We start from the raw sequence: 21,974 nt of genomic DNA on the forward strand, positions 1-21,974 counted from the left end.
GTCACACCGCAATCCCTTCTCCTCCATTCTCCTCTCGGGATCTTGGGCACGCACGCACACGCGCCCGGCGTGAGATTCAAGCCACCGGGTCCGAGACGCGAACCGCGGTCGACTACGTGGGAGTCCAGCGACATAGCCATTACGCTAACTGCTGGTTCCCTCATAGTGGTTTTAATCAGCATCTCCCTTATGATGAGGGATGTTGAGTAATTCCTCACATGCTTTTGGCTGTCCGTTTGTCTTCCTTGGAGAGATTTTTGTTCAGCCCATTTTCCCATCTTTTAATTGGGTTAATCTTTTATTTTTATTTTTCATTTTTTAGGGTAAGCTGCTTGAGTTCCCTGTACATTCTGGTTATCAGTCTCTTATCTGATGCATATTTTTCTAAAATATTCTCCCATTCTGAGGGTTGTCAATTTACACGAATTACTGTGTCCTTTGCCATACAGAAACTTCTTAATCTGATATAGTCACACCTCTCTATTTTAGGGATTATTGCCCATGCTTTGGGAGTCTTATTTAAGAAGTCTTTGCCTACCCCAGTGTCTCCCAGAATTTCCCCAGTGTTTTCCACCAATAGTTTTATAGTTTGAGGTCTTAGGTTTAGGTCTTTGATCTGTTTTGAGTTGATTTTTATTAATGGTGAAAGATGTGGATCCAGTTTCATCTTTCTGCAGGTAGATACCCAGTTTTTCCAGTACCATTTGCTAGAGGGTTTTCCCACTGGATTGACTGGTATCCTTTGTCAAAAATCGGTTGGTTTAAGCTTTGGGGTTTATAATCTGGGGTCTCTATTCTATTCCATTGGTCCACCTGTCTGTTTTTGTGCCAATACCATGTGGTTTTGATTATCACAGCTTTATAATATATTTTGGGGTCAAGGAGTGAGATGCCACCCACTCCACTCTTCTTGTGCAGGATTGATTTGGAAATATGAGGTATTTTATGGTTCCAGACAAATTCTATGATTGTCCTTTCTAGATCTGTGAAGCATGCTGGTATTTTGACTGGAATTGCTTTAAATATATAGATTAATTTGTGTTGAATTGCCATTTTGATTATATTAATTCTTCCAATCCATGAACATGGGATGTCCTACTTTTTTGTGTCCTTTTCAGTATCTTTTTTGAGATTTTAATAATTTTCTTTGTAGAGGGCTTGGACTTCCTTAATTAGGTTTATCCCTAGGTATCTTATACATTGTGCAGCTATGGTAAAAGGGATTCCTTCTTTCAGATCTACGTCATTCACCTTGTTGTTTGTATATAGAAATGTTATAAATTTTTGGATGTTTATTTTGTATCCTGCCAATTTACTGTATTTGTTTACTACTTCAAGAAGTTTTTTCACGGAAACCTTTGGGTCTTCTAAGTATACCATCATGTCATCTCCAAATAAAAATATTTTCAACTCTTCTTTGCCAGTTTGAATGCCTTTTATATTATTCTCTTTTCTGATTGTACTGGCTAAGACTTCCAGCACAATATTAAAAAGCAGTGGAGAAAGTAGGCAGCCTTGTCTAGTGCCAGTTTTTAGTGGAAAAGCTTTTAGCTTTTTCCCATTTAGTATAATATTAGCTATAGGTTTTCCATATATAGCTTTTATTGTGTTGAGAAATGACCCTTCTATACCAATCTTGCTGAGAGTCTTATTCATGAAGGGATATTGTATTTTATCAAATTCATTCTCTGCATCGATTGAAATGATCATATGGTTTTTATCTTTCTTTCTGTTAATATGGTATATTATATTTATGGTCTTGCATATGTTGAACCACCCTTGCATTCCTGGAATAAAGCCTACTTGTTTGTGATGAAAAATCTTTTTTTATATATTGTTAGATAGAATTTGCAAGTTTCTTATTGAAAATTTTTGTATCTATATTCATCAGAGTTATTGGTCTGTAGTTTTTCTTTTCTTTTTTTCTTTTTTTTTTTTTTTTGAGAGGTTTTCGCTGTAGGGCGCATGCGCTAGCCAGAAAGACAGAGACACAGAGAAAGCGAGAAATCACCCCCCTGGGGGTGGGGGGTGACCACACTGCAATCCCTTCTCCTCCATTCTCCTCCTGGGATCATGGGCACACACGCACACGCACCTGGCGTAAGTTTAAGCTGTCAGGTCCAGGACTTGAACCGTAGTCGACTACGTGGGAGTCCAGCGACATAGCCATTACGCTAACTGCTGGTCCCTGTAGTTTTTCTTATATCTTTATTTTAGGAATGAAGATAATGGAAGCTTCATAAAATGAATTTGGAAGGTTTCCTTCCTTTTGGATCTTTAGAAATAAGTTGAATAGAATAGGAGTTGACTCTTCCTTAAAAGTTTTGTAGAATTCAGAAGTGAAGCTATCAGGACCTGGGCTTTTCTCTGTTGGAGGTTATTTATTACTGATTCAGTCTCATGGCTTGTTATGGGTCTATTCAGGTTTTCTATGTCCTCATGTTTCAATCTTGGTAGATTATATGCATCCAGGAATTTGTCCACCTCCTCCGTGTTCTTTTGTTTGTTGATGTATTGCCTATTTCATCATGTATTTGATTTATCGATGGCTTTTAAACTTGGGTGTGCTTTAGAAACCCATGGAAATGTTTAAAGTAATGACTGCTACCAGTCATGCAATGTGAATGAGTCTTGGTTGGGAACTAAGCATCACGGACTTTACATCTCCCTGTTATTGTTGTATGCATCCATAGCTGAGGGCCCATTGATTAGTTTTCAGTGTGACGTGGATCACTGTGAAACCTTATGAAGCTGTATATTCCTGGCTATAGATCTGGGGTGGGACCTGAGAGTCTGTATTTCCAGCATGCTCCAGTGTGGCTGGAGGATTAGGAAAATCCTGTTTTTGGAAATCCTATGTAGTGTAATTGTCTGCATGTGCTGGCCTGGGCTGTGACAGAGGTCATGACATACTCCTTGGTATACCACCTTTACTGTTGGACCAAGGCTCACTTCTCAAAGTTGGAGGGTGGGTGCCAGAGCCAGCAAGGAAACCAAGCCAGGACCTTGCCTCTATGCTCAGAAGCATTGTTCCATGGGACATAGCCTACTACTGATTTTCAAGGATACTTAGAAAACTGTGACTTATAAATGATGTAATGATTTTTGAAACATATGTATTTTTCTCTTACCATTTATCATTTCCTATATTTTCATAATATAGTTGAATTGCTTTTATGTGTACTGTTTTCAGTTAGTCATAGCATGCAATTTTTCTTTAAAGCTTTTAAGGGAAGTAGTTCATTATCTAGAAATAAAAATAGCCACAAGCTAAGTTCTAAAGGGTAGTGTATTTGACTTTGGGCCATACAAAACCCAACTGAGTTTGATGTATTTAGCTTTCTTACTGTACCCATTTCCTTGTTTACAGGTTGTTGCTGAGCATCCAGATGCCTCAGGTGAAGAGATTGAAGAGTTGCTTGGATCCCAATGGAACATGCTCAATGAAAAACAGAAAGCACGCTATAACACAAAGTTTGCCCTAGTGACTTCTGCCCAGACTGAAGAAGACTCTGGTAAATGTAAAACTGTGCTAGTGTCTTTTGCTTAGGTGTGATACATGTAGTGTAGCAACCTGAGCTTCAGCCTTGGAACTATGGAGATATGTGTCTACCCTTTCAAGCTCTGACTCATATTTGGGCCAACACCCAGAGTGCATGTAGTCACAATAAAGGCAATCTCTGCTGTCTGCATGTCCTCACCTGTCATAAGCTGTTCCATGTAATCCTCTGTCTGGACTTCAGGTTCTTTACTCTTCTGCCCAAGTGGAGCAGGCACTCTGACCACTGCAGCCAATAGGGTTGTGTGAGAGAGGACTGAAGAAGGAATGGAGCCAGACAGTTTCTAGAACCCCAGGCTTATGTGACATGGTAGAGTCAGGCAGCAGGCCTGTGGCCTTTCAGGGAGGCTGCCTTCTCAGTTTTCAGCATGCACTCTGCACCTTTCAAGGGGCCTGCCTCCACAGGTGGGCTCTGGATCCAGAGTGGGAGCAGCTCCTGACTTGTTTGCTTGAGAGCTCACTCACTGAGTGAAAAGGGCGGCTGGACTGACCTTGAACTTGGGTATCCTTTGATCTTCCTAGGCCTTCCATTTAAAAAGCAAAAAAAATGCTATTTTGGTTTGGGCAATAGCAAGATAAGTGAAACTTAACACTGTAAGATTTGGAGAAAATGTATAACAATGGTCAGATTTGTGATCTCTGTGTGCTTGGGACATGCAACATGTAGAAAATTGACATTTTAATGTAAAAAATAAGTGTGACCTACTTGGGTATAAATTTTAAATGAAAACAAACAAAACAAAACAAAACCCAAATCTGTATCTTTCAAGGTTCATCACTGAGGAATTTTGGAGAGGACACACATAGTGTTTCAAGACTCACTTTAAGGAAGGCTGAGGGCCCAGAAATAACTGCAGGCAGACTTGTGCTCCCAGGACAGTGCACGCATGTGTGTGTTGTGGAAGGGAAGAGAATGGGCTGTGATCACACATGCACTGTTACCACCTTTCTGTTTCCCTCTCAGATAATTTCATCTTTTTTTTTTTTTTTTTTCTTTTTTGTCAGAGGGCACTTAAACTGTGCCAGAGAGAGAAGAGGGAGAAAGCACACTCTACCCCCTACCAATGGCATGGTCATGCCACAATCTGTTCTCCTTCATTTTTTCATCTGCCAGGATTTGGGACATGCACGTGCATGTGCTCGGCATGTTTTTCAAGCACCGGAATCAGGATTTGAACCCAGTTATCAACCATGTGGAATCCAGCTCTCTTAACTGCTGGACCATGGAGCCAACCTCATATTTTTCATCTTGATTTAGGGCTTACTAGATTTCAACAAGGTATCTAATTGTATTAATCCTGAATTTTGTCAATTTGCTTGGTATTTGCTGCAAGTAGCAAGAATATTTGGGATTTGTGAATTTTCTTGAAAAGGCAAAAGTTCATCACACTCTTAAATCAGTACACTAAATTTGGAGAATTGGAGGAATTTTTTTTCTCTTATTTAGAAATGAGCCAGGTTTTTTTTTTTTTTTTTTTGAGAAATTTTCACTGTAGGGTGCGTGCGCTCGCCAGACATAGAGACAGAAAGCGAGAAATCACCCCCCAGTGGGGATGGTCACGCCGCAATCCCTTCTCCTCCATTCTCCTCTCGGGATCTTGGGCACGCACGCACACGCGCCCGGCGTGAGTTTTAAGCCACCGGGTCCGGGACACGACCCGCGGGTGACTACGTGGGAGTCCAGCGACATAGCCATTACGCTAACTGCTGGTTCCCTGGAATTTTTTCATCTTGTAAAAATTAAACTGAGGCTTCGAGCCACTCCTCTCTACTGCTGGTTCCCAAATGAGCCAGGTTTTTGTGAAGCTAGATTCAGCTTACCCTTGAAGAGTGTGAACTTGATTGTGAGTGTAGCATTTTGCTATTTGGGGCTGTCTCTGAGTATTTGTTCGATAGGAGGAGTGATGGGTGGATTTCTGCCTACAGTGTATGTTGAGTGTGTGCTGATTCCTGATTCCCTTTAACCTGACTCTCAAGTGACCCTGGTACTAATAACAAGAATGCTGTGCTATGTGTGTGTGTCAACTACATCATCATCTCAGTGCTAGAAACTCAAACAATGTCTGTATTCCTTATTTCTGTAAGAAATAACTTCCACTTCAGTCTGGGTCAATGAGAGGTTTTTATAGGGAAGGACTGTGAACTCCTTTAACCCTTGAGGACATAAGGTGCAAGATTGATGTTGCTGGTAAATGTCTGCAGTTTAATGAACGACACTGGCATCACACAACTGACTGAGTGCATGCTGGTGGGTCAGGTCAGCCATACCATGTGATGCCGATGCTTGGGCAGTAACTGACCAGTTTTCACTGCCTTGCTCACCACACTGTGGGCTTGCCTCTTCATGACACTGCCTTTGTGGCCAGCCCACAGTAGTATGGCTGTGAGTAAAGCCTAGTGAGGGCCACTTGCTGGGCTTCCTGTTCCCATCAGTCAGGAACTCATAGTTGGTGATGGCCCTGTGCTCTGGCTCTTCTCTCTCAGTAACCTTAGGACTAGATCTGAGTGAAGCCCAGTGTATATCTAGGCACCCAGGGCATGGATGTTGGGCCTTCCCCTGAAGCCTGGTGGATACATAGAGCTGAGCACTTCCGTGCTGGTTTGTTCTGTCTTAATGGGTTGTGAGGTTTGAGGATGACTATATATATATTTTTTTTACAAGATGTTTGATGAACAGTCCGTTAATTAAAACACAAAAAGCCCGAATCTCTGTAAAGACGTCATACAAATGAAAATACTGAATTTGTACTTAAAATAAACCTTGGCATATTCAAATTAATCATCTCTCTAGAATTCACACCTTTTTTTTTTTTTTTTTTTTTTTTTTTTAGATTTTTGCTATAGGATGCATGTGTTCTCCAGAGAGACAGAGACAGACAGAAAGCCATACTCCCCCACCCCAGGGGATTTGCCCACCCTGTAATTCCTTCTCCTCTACTCTCCTCCTGGGATTTTGGACACACATGCATATGCATATATGTACCTGGTGTGAGTTTTAAGCCACCGAGTCTGGGACATGAACTGAGGTCAACAACGTGGGAGTCCAGCAATGTAACCATTATGCCATCTGCTGGTCACAGTCTTGCCATATGTCCTTTCTTTCTGTCAGTACTATTTGGATACCTTAAGTCTTGGGTTAATATTCCTGGGAATCCTTAATTAATACATGACATAGTTAAGCAAACATGTAAAAAGTCCTTTTGCAGATACAAATGTGTTGGTATTTAAAATAGTTTTTAAAGGAAATTTATAAAAAGTAGCAATTCTTGTATAGGTTTTTAAAGTTTAAATTCTCCTGGTCTTTTTCTGGGGGGGGAGGAAGAGGTTTTTGCTGTAGGGTATATGTACTCGCCAGAAAGACAGAGACAGACAGAAAGCGAGAAATCACTCCCTCAGCGGGGATGACTACATCACAATCCTTTCACCTCCATACTCTTCTCGGGATCTTGGGCACACACGCACACGCGCCCAGCGTGAGTTTAAGCCACCAGGTCCAGGACTTGAACTGCATTCGACTACATGGGAGTCCAGTGACATATCCATTCTTTCTGCTGGTCCCAAATTTCCCTAGTCTTTAAAAGTAAGTAAAAATTTTAAATGATTGAGTCATTTTTAAACTTAATGCTATCATATGTTAATATATAATTATATAAAATACCAATGTAATAATCTCTAGATAAAGTATTCCCAGTCTCTAATATTTTCTTTAAAGAGATTTGCTCTATAACACATAGGCTCTGGAAATCTACAGAATTTCAGGAAACCCTTCATGAGCTAGATTTATACATTGAATACCTTGGTAGATTTGCAGTGCTCTGGAGGACAACTTGTGGAGTGTTTTTCATGTAAGTTTCCCCCATCCCCATTCCAAGGTAACTTAAATGGGAAAAAAAGAAACCACACAAAGAGGACACAGGATCCTACAGAAGATGCTGAAGCTGAGGATGCACCCAGGAAAAGACTCAGGACCGACAAGCATAGTCTTCGGAAGGTAATTGTGTTCTGGGTTTGCCTGGCCTGTAAGAACATGTGCTGTGTCACTTTGGGTGCTAGAGTGTCCCTAAGTGGGCACACAGACAGGATGTAGGTGGTGATCTTCTCCACTTTCTGTAAGGTGATACTTAGCAATAGGGCTTGCTTTCGTATGGAAACCCATTGAGAAAGGCCTCTAAGAAAGCAAATTCTTATCCATCAATTGTTAACATAGAAACTGCTGAAATTTGCTCTCTAAGAAAATGAACATCTACACCTTGATTAATACTTTATTTTCAGACTTGATAAAAATGAATCTCGTTTGTAGGGCTTATTATTCAATGTATAAGTAATGAATTGATGTGGAAACAAGAAAACCCATTAAAGATATGCTTTATATTTCAATAAAAAATTAAAGAATCTATCAAAGGCACTAAAATAAATTTTGTGAATTCATTCAGCTCATTAGTAATTCATGTTGTTATTTACTTAATGAGAATATTAAGCAGGCTGTATAGGAATGCTTGATACAGTAGAGAAAAGGACAGCACAGATAGAAAGACCTAGCTCTATATAAAGGCAGCCCTAGGACATTGTACTTCTAGCACATTCCCTACATGGATCAAGAATAGAGTTTACCTGGTACCTGGAGGAAGTGAAACTGACCAAGGTTTTGTTGTTTCTGTTTTGTTTTGTTTTTTCCCATAGAATGTGTGTGCTCGCCAGAGAGAAAAGAGACAGACAGTGAGAGGGAAACTGAGAAATCACCCCCCAGAGGAGAAGTATTCTTTCTTCTTTGTTCTCCTCCCAGGATTTTGGGCATGCAAGCACATAAGCCTGGCATGAGTTTTAAGTTGCCAGGTCTGGGACTTGAACTGCAGTTAGCTGGCTTTGTGGAAAACTAGTGCCTTAACCACTACCCCATCTGTTGGCTCCCCTGACCAAGGTTTTTATTTATTTATTTTTTTTAGAGGTTTTTGCCTTAGGGCATGTGCACTCGTCAGAGAGAGAGAGAGAGAGAGAGAGAGAGAAACAAAGAGAGACAGACAGAGACAGAAACTGAGAGAAAGTGAGAATCACTCCCTAGGGTGTATGGCCATGCCACAATCTCTTCTCTCCATTATTCTAGGATTTGGGGCATCCGTGCACAGGTGCCTGATGTGATTTTCAAACCACTGGTTCTAGAACTTGAACCGCAGTCAGTCATGTTGGAGTCCAGTGACTTAGCTATGCCATTTGCTGGTCCTTGACCAGGTTTTTAAATCCAAAGAAACAGTGGGTTGTTCTGTTTAGCATGTGGTGATCATACATGCTGAAAATGTGAGCCCTTTTCTAGAGTATAGTGTGGTGTCATTTATTTCACCCATCTCAGATGTCCAGTTAATTTTCTTATGAGAGGAGAGTTTCAATTGAGTTTTACCTTACACTTGAATTTATATTTATTCAATAGTAGTCTGACAGAGTAACCATATATTTATGATTTTTTAAAAAAAATTTGCCAGAAGGTATGTGCACTCCCTAGAGAGGGGAAAGAGGGAGAGGGAGAAAGCATCCCCAAAAAGAGCATAGTCTCACCACAATCTCTTCTCTATTTCTTTGTCTTGTTGGGATTTGGGGCATGCACACACATGTCCCCAGCATGTTTTCTTTCTTCTTCTTTTTTTTTTTTTTTAAGAGAGATTTTTGCTATAGGGTTTTAGCACTCACCAGATAGAGAAACAGAAAGCGAGAAATCGCTTGCCAGGGAGGCAGGCCATGCTGCAGTCCCTTCTCCTCTATTCTCTTGGGATTTGGGGCATGCATCTGGTATGAGTTTTAAGCTTGGGGTCTAGGACTCAAACTGGTCAGCCATGTGGGAGTCTATCAATGTAACCATTATGCCAACTGCTGGTCCTTCCAGCATGTTTTTCAAACCATCAGGACTGGGACTTTAATGCAGGATCTAGTTCCCTTAACCATTAGACCATGGGACTGGCTCTTTCAATGATTTTGAATAAAGGTTGATGTTGTCTTTTACTGATCTATATTAAGTTGTACTTTTTGTTTTATCTTGAAGAATGGAAGATAATTCTCATATATTGCTAAAGTGTAAATATGTGGATACCACATCATTCGTTTATTATCTTAAAGTCATATTGACAGTTCAGGGGCGTAGGTAGGCCTTTAGCCCTCATTTTCCTAGCTAACACAGTATTCTTCTAGGGTCCTTGCTGTCAGTTGTTTAGTAATCGAGTGTCCAGTAATAAGCTAGGTAGAATTCACCTTGAATTGTTAAAGTTTAGTTACCAGGAAGAATATACTTAATAGTTCCTCTGTTGCCCACTATGAAAGTAGTACTTTACTGGCAGTTGTACTGAAATTGGTTGCTTTGAAATACGTGTATAATGATATACCTAAAAACTGTGTAACCCTGGGCATTTGAAACATCAAAATTCACATTAAGCAGCTAGGTAGGTCTCATTAACTATTATTGATAGCTCCGAAAATAGCTCATGGGATAAAAAGTAGTATCTTCACTGGACTGGGTTTTATAAAACCCTAAGGTATATTGCATATAATTCCTAATATACATAAAGCGCTTTTGAAGTGTCAGGCACTGTTACTAGCTTCATGCACCTATTACCTTGTCCATGGTGCCTGTGACCACTCTTGCTAACATCCTTTTTCAGTCTGCCCTGGTCCCAAGCAGGGCAGCAAAGTGGGATTATGAGTGCAAGGATCATGCTTCCTGGAGTGGCAGGCTAACCACTAGACATAACTGTCCCTGTGCTGTTGAGATAGGGCATTATCATCTACATTATTCAAAATCTCAACACTTGAAACAACGTGCATGATCCTCTCCCTCTTTTTATTATTACATTTCACTATTTTTCTCAGTTGTGAAATATATTTTATCGATCTTTGTGAAGTATATTTGAGTTTTTCTCAAAATGGAAATCTGCAGCATAGTGAGTTTGACTGATAAGGTTTGCACTGGTTTAGCAGGGCTGACTTTAACTTTATTGCGTCACCACTCAAGTAGGAAAGGTTTCCTCTAATTTATACTCTGCTTTAGATTGATCAAAAAGTTCAGGTAGCATATTGAATACAGTCATGCGAATTATCTTAACGTGAATACAGCAGGTCTTGGCACAGCCACACCCACCCTGCTCTCTTAACAGATGTTAGAGCTGGAGGTACATAGAAACAGTCCAGCTTGTGGGGGTGGGGAAGTCTGGAACTGGGCAATCATGGATGACTTATGCGTGGAGCCCATTTCCAAAGAATGAAGTTTCTTTTGTGTAACTTCAGCAACCTGTGTTCATTCACAATAGGAGATTATTTTTCCTTTCTTTTCTTTTACTTTGTTTTCCTTTTTCTTCCTTCTTATTTTCCATCTTTCCTTTCTTCCTCTCTTTCTTCTTCTTCTTTTTTTTTTTCTTTAATAGCAGAGAGACACGATCACTGACAAAACGTCCAGAACAAGCTCTTACAAGACCATAGAGGCAGCTTCCTCACTCAAGAGCCAGGCAGGTAATGTGGTCAGCACTTCTTCCTCTTGGCTTCTTCTGGGTGCACAGGCTGGGTGGGGTGAACAGGGCAGCCTACTCCTGCCCACAGGGAGCCTCCTTGGGGGGATGAGACTGAAAGTTCGAAGGGGAAAGTTGGAGTTGAAGGAGAACAGAGCTGGTAAAGAAAGGAACCTCTCATGTAATAGGAAAAAAAAAAAAAAAAAAAAGCAAAAAACATCTTAATGTATAAGTTGTTTTAAAGATGCAGCTTAATTTCATTGAAGTTAACTTTTCTTCTAATTTTTACTTGGTCTTACTGGTTTTGGTTTAAAATTTTATTAGAGAAGTAATTTAAACCAGAAATTTTCAGGTTTCTTACTTAATGGTTGCCAGTTGTTGATATAAATTCTACCACTTTTCAGTATCCTGAACCTCTTTGTATGCTAGCTGAAAATAAAAGTAATAGCTACTTATTTCTATTTCACGTTAAAGAAACTAGCTTAGAACATTTACGTAAAGGAACTATCAAAGTAATAGGGATAATGAGTCTTCCTTTTACCTTTTCATTATCTTTTTGAGATATCTAATTGATAATTTATTAAAGAAGGCCTATCATCTCTAACTGTTCATTAAAAAGAAAACAAAATTTGTGGGGGATAGACAATAAAGATGGGGAATGGTTCTATTCGTGTTTTGCATGAGGTGTGCTGTACTGGTTTTAAAAAACTAATCATACCAACAACTAAAAAAAAAAAAAGACATATGTGAGCAACCAGAAGTTTGAATGCTGACTGTATATTTGATGATATAAAGGAATGGTTACTTTCTATACATTTAAAGTGTATGTGTTTATAGTAAAAACTTTATGTTTTAGAGATGTGTACTGAACTTGTGTGTGTGTGTGTGTATGTGTACACTGAACTCTTTATGAGTAAAACAGTATGCCTAGGGTTTACTTCAGAATAATCTAGTAGGCAGACATGGAATCAATTGTGGATGGAGCTGTGTTAGTCCCTGATTGATGGTTGTAGGGGCCAGGCCACTGGGACATGGGCTTCATTGTACAGTTTATCTGCTTTTGTTTACATGTAGATTTTTCCATGATAAAAAGATAAGCCCTTACTATAACAAAGGGACTGAGAAAGTTCATCTTTAGAACTTCACTTATTTGAGAGTAATTATAAAGCAATAAAGCAATTGAGTACTTAAGATTTCAAACTTTGCTTTATAAACCAAAATTATTTTACAGCGACGAAAAATCTGTCTGATGCATGCAAACCACTGAAGAAGCGAAATCGGGCTTCCGCAGCAGCGTCTTCAGCTCTTGGGTTTAGCAAAAATTCATCTCCTTCTGCATCCTTAACTGAGAATGAGGTAAAATAATACTAATAATGATTACCATAACGTTTATAGGAAGGCTCTTTAATTTCCCAAGTTGCAGTGTGAGTAAAGATTAGACTTCAATAATCATAACATTGGTGCTCTGTAAATGTAGGTGAGTTTTAGCTTCTCTTAACTATCTGAAATTCATGAAATGGAAATAACAGTGCATTAATTTAGTCTATTTGTGCACTTCAAATAGAAATACACACACATGCAGTGTATGTGTAAACGTACATGTATACTTCAGTCTTGATGCAACTTAATTGTTCTTGAAATCTGTCTTTAAAATATTATGTTCTCTATATAGCCCTCACACTGTGATCTTTCACATGAAAGTAAGCCTGCATTGTTCTGACATGATGCATGGTGTCAGTCAAGCTGGTCCGGTCATGATGCGCTCATACTGGGTGCAATGAAGGGTGGCTTATGCCACATTGTGGCTCCTGTGGCTTCCAGACCTAGACTCAGGGAGGAAGCCAAAGGTTTCTTTGTCCTCATGTGTCTATGGCTTTGGGTCCATGTCTTTGGTCCTTTAGATTCTGGCATATTTGTAGATACTTGAATGTTGAGGTGAGTCAGAACTATCATACGATATGACTCCTGTTTTCTAGACTTGCAAAATAGATGATGGCTAAACAATAGCTGTTTGAGGCTGTTATTTTGCCATCATTAGACTTGACACTTTAGACTTGGTTATCAAACCTAAAGTCCTCGCCATTACAACAAAACAAAAAAAGTCTGTCAAATGCAGGTCTGCCACTTTTTATCCAAAGGTAGTCTTCGTTTTCCAATTTAGTAACTCCTGTCATGGAGTTTACTTTAAAGTCTTGATTTCTTGTTATTCTGTTCTTGTTGATTCCGTTTTTCTCTTTGTAGACATGAGTCCTGTTTTATAATATTTATGAGAAGACAGTAACCTTGGGCTTTTTTTAAACAGGATAGATAGATACTGGACTAGCCCCTTACTCCTGTTGGGTCTGGAGGCAGCACCTCTGCTCTGGACTCTGCCATGATCTCTAACAGGGATGGGTGTGTTCAGTTGTTTCCTCCCATTGTAGGAGGGGGAGACCTTCTAGGACATGAAGGTCAGGGACCTGAGCAATCCAAGGCGGGGCCCAGAGAGCCCTGCAGCTTGCTGTGCTGAGTGCTTGCTCAATGATGGTGTAAATGACTCATACCAACTCAGTAGTGGTTAGGAGCTGCTCATGTTTGTGGGCCTAGGGCTTACTTCTAGTTTGGTACGTGCAGATAACTAAGCATTTTTTACGTTTGGACACACTCAAGAAAATATAGTAAGAATTCATCACTGAACTTCTAGGAGCTTTCTGAACCATGAAAAGGCAAATTTGATACAAATTATTTTTCCTTTTTTCTTTTTTGTCAAAGTTCAGGTTAGTATCTCAGAAAATTATATGAAAGAGGTGGTCTGTAATTCCAAAGAAGAATAATATTGTTGTTTTAGTTCTGTAGACCCTTTCATTTAGGTTGGCATTTTTTGTTTAAAAACATTTTTAATGAGTTTTTCTTGCATCATATTTTGGTCCACTTACCTGGTTTAGTTTTTATTTATTTGGTTGTCAGATAAAATAGAAAGAAAAACATTAGGGTTGTTGAAATCTTGCCTGTTTCTGACCATAAGGCATATGTGTATTGAAGGCTATGGTTTAGAGTAGCACATAAAAATACAAACTGGTTAGACTTGCCTGATAGCATGGTGAATTTAATCTTCCTGGCTTGGACATTTGGGCTGAACTTGGAAAGACTTAGATGAAGCATTATAAAATCATGACTCCTAATTAATTATTAGGTATATTTATGTTATATATTACATTTATTAAAATCATGTATTCTCCTACATTTTGAAGGTGATACATAGGTCCTATAGTATATATTATGTTCCTTAAATTATTAGGCCTTTTCCATTAGACCACTTTCGTGTGACTTATATAAACCTTCTTCTATTAAAGTTTGCTTTTACAGAATTCTACTGTTAATTAAAACAACTTTAGGTGAAAAAGTAGACTTGTTCATTACATATTAATACTACAGAACTATAGTAAATATTTACAATGCCTATACAATGCTGAATGCCTCAGCATATGAAGCAATGTGTCGTGTTACTTAAAAAAAAAAAAAAAAAAAAAAAACCTAAAACCTTGTAAAACACTGGGTCCAGGTCTGATATGAGTTAGGTGACCATGGGAATTTCTGTCTAGGGGTTCAGACTGGCCCTTTATTTGAGTCATATACTTTTTGCATGTTTTTATTTCCTTCCTTTCATCACACTTGATTGGAATAAAGGATTTTCATAGGATTGGTATTCCAAGACATTTTAGGTCCTATTGTGGCTATATAATAAATTTATATCAGAATAGTTATTACATGGTCTTACATCATCCCAGCGAAGAGAATAGATGAAAATTACACACTTGCATGACAAAGGCCTGTGAAGGAATTAATGTGATTTAAGTGTTTTGTAACTTCATTTCTTATTCCCTTAGTAGAGCAAATTCTTATTTTTTTCGCCTTCACTGGTAACAGCTTTTATGGGAGCCCACATCAGTCAAGTTGGATTTGAACTCAGCTGCCCTGTACTGCACTTAAAATGATGTAATATTCCAAGATGTCTGCTGCAGGTGGTGTATCATCGTACCCACTAAGTGACATTTCTATCACAATCATTTTATGGAAGATGTGTGATAATCTGTTTTTACTGGTATTAATAAACACATACAATGAAGAAACAGATAACAAATTTTAAGACCAAGGTAAGATACCTAATCAAGGCCATTTAATCAATCACATTCATCTCATAATAGAAACACTTTCATATTCCAATGATCAATGTAGCTTTCAAGCTGAAAAGGAGGCCCTTCAATCAGGGCTGTCCTAGAGCTGCGACAGCAACACCGCACGGAAGGGGTCATCCTGTCAGAGGTCATTCTCCTCTAGCTCGTAACTCAATGAGTTTTTACTGAAAAATGTCAACATCTGTACCTTCAAAACAAAGAACAGACAGCACACATTAAAGGATTCCTCATCAACTATTCTCATTGCCAGTGAATTGTGTTCAATACTGTAGATATTTAACTGATTTCCAACATAAAAGGCAGGAAGAATTTTGATTCTGTCCTTTTTTACTAAACAGTTTTACTATGACACTAGATATAGTAAATTTTTAGGAAAAATACCATTTACAGTATCATTGTGAGCCATTTAACTCTTTTCGATTAAATGACTGATATATAGGGGATATCATAATCAGGTTATTTACACCAAACACTTCATCAGTTGCTTTTGTAGAACATCAGCCATCATGTTTAAATGTCTTAATCTTGGGTGACCAGCCTGGTGTCCTGCCCCAGGGTGTCCGCATGTTTGCATGGTGAGGAAAAAGCTTCACTTGCCCTCAGCTCATAGAAGCAGAACATGTACTATTCACAATACTATGTGAATAGCAGTCAGTTCATCCCAGCAGATTCTTCAGATGTGTTTTACCTTTAATGAAAGTTTCTGAATAATACTTTTGTTTTAAATCATTAAGTAATGTAACGCATGTAAAACACTTAGGGTACCTGGCGCCTTGCAAGGACTCAGTGGTTCACTGTTGTGACAGTAATGGTTATAACAATAAAAATAATAAAATTGCCATCATTCCATTTTTATCCAAAAGTATAAATTTTGCTTTGGCATGAAAAGTGATCCTCTTGACAGCGTTATGCATGTGGGGATAAAATAAACCCGGAAGTAGCAGATCACTGGATTTGTTTGTGTGACACTTTAGGGTACTGGACCATGTGGCTAAAAACTGCTTGGGTTACTCTGTTGGCTCTGCTTAAATGTAGTAGAGTATGTGGCCTCAAAGATGGCCAAGGAACAATCTGAGTTTTACTATTCCTAAAGCCGTGGAAAAGCTCAAGAGTAAATATTAAAATTTGAAGAAACAATTGCTAAATTTAAAAATGTGAAAAAAAAAAAGGTATGAAAATCACTCTGGTTCAATAAGTGATCACCCAAAGTAAAGACACTAGCCTGAAGGACTTTGGCAAGAATTAAGGGATTTATTTCATTTGAAATTACAGCATGATGAATTTTGAGTGCATAGTCAGCTAACTAGCAATATATAACAGATGCATTAGAAATCAACCAAAGAATAGTGCTTTCCTCTTTGTAATGGAGAAGTTCAGAACTTTGAAAAGGACTGAATGGTGCCCATAGAATAGCATAAATTAGTATCTGCTGAGTATATGGGGGCAAAGGGGCAACAAGGATGAGAATCATGCAGTATTTTGGGGACCCTGAGAAAAAGTGACCAGGTAGGCAGCATTTTGCAGTGAGAAGGACAGTCCCACATATGGCAGATTGTCTAACTGAAAGGCCCATAGGGGTCTGGCTGCAGCGAAGCAGAGTTCCTGAGAGGGTCAATTCTTGGCTTCCCAAAGAGGGCGAGTAGGAAGAGATTCTTGTTTGAAAGAGGTTAGGAAAGAGCAGTAGTTTACCTGTCAAGAGTACAGAAATCCTTATATTACACATTTGACATGGAATTTCTTATTTTCTAAAAGTGTCAGAATAATAATGACACACTCTAGACTTAAGACAGTTGAACTGGCCTTTACTGAAATGAGTTATACTTATACATGGAATCATTTTAATGGTCCCATTTGACTTCAAAATATCTTTCATATGCCATATTTGTGCCTGGAAAAGGAGGCAGCTCTTTAATATAAAATTCGAGGCATTCATAAGAGCCAATAAATAAAAGTTTAAATTGTAGCTGTTTAAAAAGTGAAAGCTCCCTCTCCCCCTGCACTATCAAGCTAAGGTAGCACCCCAAATGAGTCCACATTCTAGCATTAGAGTATGTGATTGTTTTTCTTTTCTTTTTTTTTTTTTTTTTTTTTTTTCTGCCTTATTTTTCTAAGATCTGAGAGCCACTGATCTGTCAAGCTTTTAAATAGCTGGTTCTAAAACTGCCCCCACTTGATATAGATGGATTTCTGTCTTCCTTCTGAGCGTTTCTTCAGAGTTCATGCAAAAGTTAAGTATCTTTCTTTGGTTATGATGCCTTTAGGTGTAGTTACACCCCACTATTCTCTTCTTTTTTAGAGATTTTTTGTTGTTGTTGTTTAGCTATAGGGTGTGTGCATTTGCCGGAGAGACAGAGAAAATGAGCAAGACAGAAAGCAAGAAATCCCCCACCCCCCAGAGGGAATGACTACGCCACAATCCCTTCTCCTCCATTCTACTCTTGGGATTTTGGCGATGCATGCACATATGCCTAGAGTGAGTTTTAAGCTGCCAGGTCTGGGATTCAAACCACGGTCAACTACGTGGGAGTCCAGCAACATCACCATTACGCCATCTGGTGGTCCCACACCCCACTATTCTCTTTGTTATGCTATATCATATTTGGATTTCTTAACTCAAAATAACTCCAGTGTTTTTAAGAAAATATTCCTGAAAACTAACAATAAACCTAAGCGATGTTTCAGGACAAGTAAGCAAAGCTTCATATGACATAAGGGAGAGGGGTGACTGTGTGTGATGCATGAAGGAGTTTTATGGCAGGAGCCAGAAGACCTGTCTGTCCTGGTGCCTCCAAGGAGGGTTAGCCTGCATCTCGTGTGCGATGGAGGGCTTCTCAGATGATCTCTGTGAGGTCCCCTCAGCTTTAGTTGTATCTGATTCTGTAGTTTTTTTTGAGGTAGTTCATTCAGAAGCATAGGAAGATTTGAAGTGGTGTGCTCAGAGATCTGGGAGCGAGACAGGGAGATGGCCATCTCAAGAGGTTATTTAGTTAGGGAAGTTAACAGTTGAGTTCATCAGAGGAAAAGAGGGGTGAAATATTTTGATAAAACTCAGTAACACATTTATTACTCCCATGATCTATTATCCCTGACCTGCTTGTCTCAGATTTGTACCCGAACGTGTATGGCATGTGAGAGTCAGACCTTAGAGCCAAGCAGAGCAAATGTTGGCCTGATGGTAGGAGATGCTGTTAAGAGTCTGTTCACAGAGATGTTCTAACAAGAAAATTAAGATTATAAATTAGCATCTAGTTTCAAAATCAATGAAACTTACCTGTGTATGTATATAAAAGTAAAATGATTTAAAAATATTCTCGAGAAAATACTCGCCCAAAACCTGATGTGTGTGGATGATGTGTTTGCTGTGACAAGACCATGAGCTGTGTCCTTGTTCATCCTTTCCATACTGGGAATACTAGGATAAACTGTTGATTCATCTGGTCCAATCAAATATAAATAGAAAAAGGAGCTCTTGGTGAATGTTTGGTGCCTGTGCCAGTTGCTCTGTGTGGGCCTGAAATATGGCCAGAAGGCTAGTTTAAAGCAGAGGTTTCCCTTCACCAGGGAGGACTTCTGTCTAATAGTGTTAGATTAAAAACTAAGGTCATTATGATTTTGCCAATTTTTCTTCATTTCTTTTTTTATTTCTAACATAACACACTTCTCAAACATAATCCATTATGTTAATTCATCTTAAAGGTTCTTCTGGCCAGGTAGGGTTTTTGTACATGAACCAGATGAGAGCCTTTTAATTTACTGGGAAACTGTACATTTTATGCTTTAAAATACCAATAATTTAATCACCTCAGATTGAGAAAAATCTATAAACATAAAAATTAACTGCTGTTTATCTCTTTTAGATTCTAAATCTTAAGTTACAGCCTTTTGCTAGAAGAGTTGAAACACCACCATCTCCTTAGAAAGGGTTTTTTTTTTTTTTTTTTTTTTAATGTTCTCAAAGCTGTTATTGGCATCTTACTGACTTCTAAACTTTTTGTTTGTTTTTAATACTCCAACTCCAGTATATATTTTAGGAGTTTTGATCAGTGGAATTGATTCATTCCCTTTAGGTACTATTTTTATTGTTTTACCTAGAATATTAGAAATTACTGCTAATTCACCTGCTAATGGTAGAAAATTGACTGTCCTTAATAGGTAGGAGATTGTGTGTCTCATATTCATCTTATTCCTTGTACTAGAAGGATAAGGGGCATGCTTCCTTTGGGGTATTTTAACCAGTAAGGATGTCTTTCCAATAACCTGACAGGCCTCATCTTAGATACCTTTGTGACTACATGGTTACATGTTAGAGCCACATTCATAATTTTTCCTAGCCTATTATTGAGATTTTTGCATATAACTCTTTGGCAACATTTTGAAGCATGCTAACCATCCAGACATATTGTACTTTCAAATCACTGAGATGGAGGTAGGGGTTATAGCCAGGCTGGAGAGGGTTTGCTCAGCTACCTGTGCTGATGGAAGCAGGAAGACTGGATGTTTTTGCCATTGTTTTCAAGTCCTTCATAGACAACATACAGCCTGTTGCCTGTAGCTGACCTGATCAGGACCCTCCCCAGCCTACTCTCCATGCTGAGGGCACAGTTGGAACAAAGTTGTGTTGATAGAATATTGTAGTGACTCATTTTACTTTCGACAAGGGCAGGCTTTTGAATTGGGAGCAGCAGCTGCATGGCCTAACTCTGGCCACAACTACTACTTGGTTCCTGCTGCTGCCTTCTTGGGCCTGTTTGACTGCATGGAGCCTGCGTAGGTTAGAAAATGAATGTGCACGATGATGTTCTGTGAACTGGAAGTTCTTTGTGTTCTCAACGGCTCATGCTTGGCCCTAACCCTAGACTTTAGGGACAGCTAGGAAAGATTCTAGTCTGTATAAACTAGAAGGGTCATTTTAATAAAAATTATTATGAATTATAGTATTTTAGATGATGAATGATTTATTTTAAAACTTTTTCAATTTCAGTCTTAATATCGCACTGTGATGTTCACTTGAAAGATCTGTTTGAGATTAGTGTTTTTTTTTTTTTTTACTTTAAACTCGTTAGATCTGGTGAGCACAGGATACTTACCATTTGTAAATCCAAAACACTGTGTGAAAATATTTCTAGTTATCAATTTCTTTCTTTACAAAAGCATAACTAAAACATGAAAATAATGTTGGCTTATAGAAATATTTATTGTTCAAGGTCTGTAATTGTATTTCAAAAATGATGTAGTATTCAACTTGTGAAGGGATTTGTTTTGTCAAAAAATTAAAAACTAAATGTGTATAAACCACTCTGAAGAGTAGGGGACTCCTCTGCAGTCCCAGCAGGTAGGACCTGACCACAGTCACATCTATCACCCTGAATGGCCATGTTGTTTTTAGCAGTTGGGTTAGAATATGTTCACTAGGTTACATTATGTTTGGTAATATCATCTTGAAAAGTCCCCATAAAATATTAAGGCGACTACATTCCCTGTCCCAAAGGAATCTATTTCTAAGACACATAGGCAACTTGGTACTACTACATACTAAGTAAGAGTTGGAGAAAGTATTTCAGACTCAAGAAAACTTTGAAAAGTCAGGAACTATGCGGCTTGGGAATCAGTACCGCAAATGTGGCCATGGTGGATGTGGGAAGCGATGGGAAAGTTCTTGAGAGCCTGTTTCCGTTCAGTCACTACACTTTTCTTTTTCCAAATGCATCCTATTGGATATGGAATAGATCATAGATGTCGTAGACTGAGATTTGGGACTGTGTTGGGACCATACAGGTGAATATGTCACTTCCACAAATGGCATCTCCAAGTAAGTCACGTCGCCTGGTGCACGTGGAGGTGGAGCCTGCGGCTGGAGTAAGGCGCGCTGTGTGACGCCCGCGCACTTTGCTCTTCTTGCGGGTGGTTTGCCAAGCGGAGAGCCATCGGATCCTTCCCTGCTGTGGCTAGTTGTATGTCCAGTCGCTGGGAAGGGTGGGATAAAAGTCGGAATCTTCTGCAATCTGTGTCATGGACTGTGATATTGTAAGGTCTATTTTCTGTATGTGGATCTCAGACCCCAATCAGGAAACGAGCCTCATGTGTGTCATTAACATTATATATTTCCATTCAAAATATGTATTCAGTGTTTATTTCCTTAAAACAGACTTTGTTAATTTAGGAAATATCTCCAAGTGGAAACGTGCTAACTTTTCTGTAAATCTTAAATAAAAGGTGCTGTTCCTTCCTCTGATCCAGGACTGGTTTGTGTTTTCTGTCTTTCTCTCCATGCATTTTTTTCTCCTTTTTTTTTTTTTTTTTTAAGCTTTTAAATTTGTCCTAGCCACCTTAAGGGAAGAGCATGGGTTGGTAAATAGAGCACTGAACTCTCTTTCTTTGAGCCCATGTTGGAGGCCCATTTCTTTGGACCTCGGTTCCTCCATCAGTGAGATGGGTTGGCCTCATTGGCCATTTGGGCTACTCTGAGTGGAAGCCTGGCCAGGCAGTGTGACTGCTGCTTCCTGATGTCCTGGGCTCCCCTAGTCCCACCCTTCAGTCTCACTTCAGAGGTTCTGAGCCCCCCCATCTGTGACCCCATATCTGATGAACATTTAAATTTGGGGTTTGAACTCACAGCATTTCAAATTGCCTCTTTCTGGAGGCTAATGTTAAGGAAGTAGGAAGTGAGGTGACAGGCAAGGATGGGCTATGAACCCTGCATTTGCATCCATCCAGTGATGAACCCTTAAAATGTGACCCTGCTATAATTCAGTGTGCATT

The 21,974-nt window shown here is 39.1% G+C and overlaps 1 protein-coding gene across 6 annotated transcripts in view; it reads left to right on the plus strand.

Annotated features, from left to right (window-relative positions):
* NSD2 (nuclear receptor binding SET domain protein 2) overlaps nucleotides 1-21,974 on the plus strand; it is a 150,871-nt gene that overhangs the window by 89,754 nt on the left and 39,143 nt on the right. For 3 of the 6 annotated variants that reach the window (XM_014589500.2, XM_014589499.2, XM_006152902.3), the window contains 4 exons: nucleotides 3,371-3,515; nucleotides 7,432-7,550; nucleotides 10,960-11,044; nucleotides 12,272-12,396. In XM_014589500.2, the coding sequence (XP_014444986.1) occupies nucleotides 3,371-3,515; nucleotides 7,432-7,550; nucleotides 10,960-11,044; nucleotides 12,272-12,396 (474 nt within the window). Of the gene's footprint in view, nucleotides 1-3,370; nucleotides 3,516-7,431; nucleotides 7,551-10,959; nucleotides 11,045-12,271; nucleotides 12,397-14,946; nucleotides 17,568-21,974 lie in introns of those variants that run through there. The other 3 variants (XM_014589501.2, XM_006152903.2, XM_027773583.1) reach the window with 3 other exon arrangements.

This window comes from Tupaia chinensis, unplaced genomic scaffold, assembly GCF_000334495.1.
Source record: "Tupaia chinensis unplaced genomic scaffold, TupChi_1.0 Scaffold000360_1, whole genome shotgun sequence".
In the NCBI taxonomy this organism is placed as follows: Eukaryota; Metazoa; Chordata; class Mammalia; order Scandentia; family Tupaiidae; genus Tupaia; species Tupaia belangeri.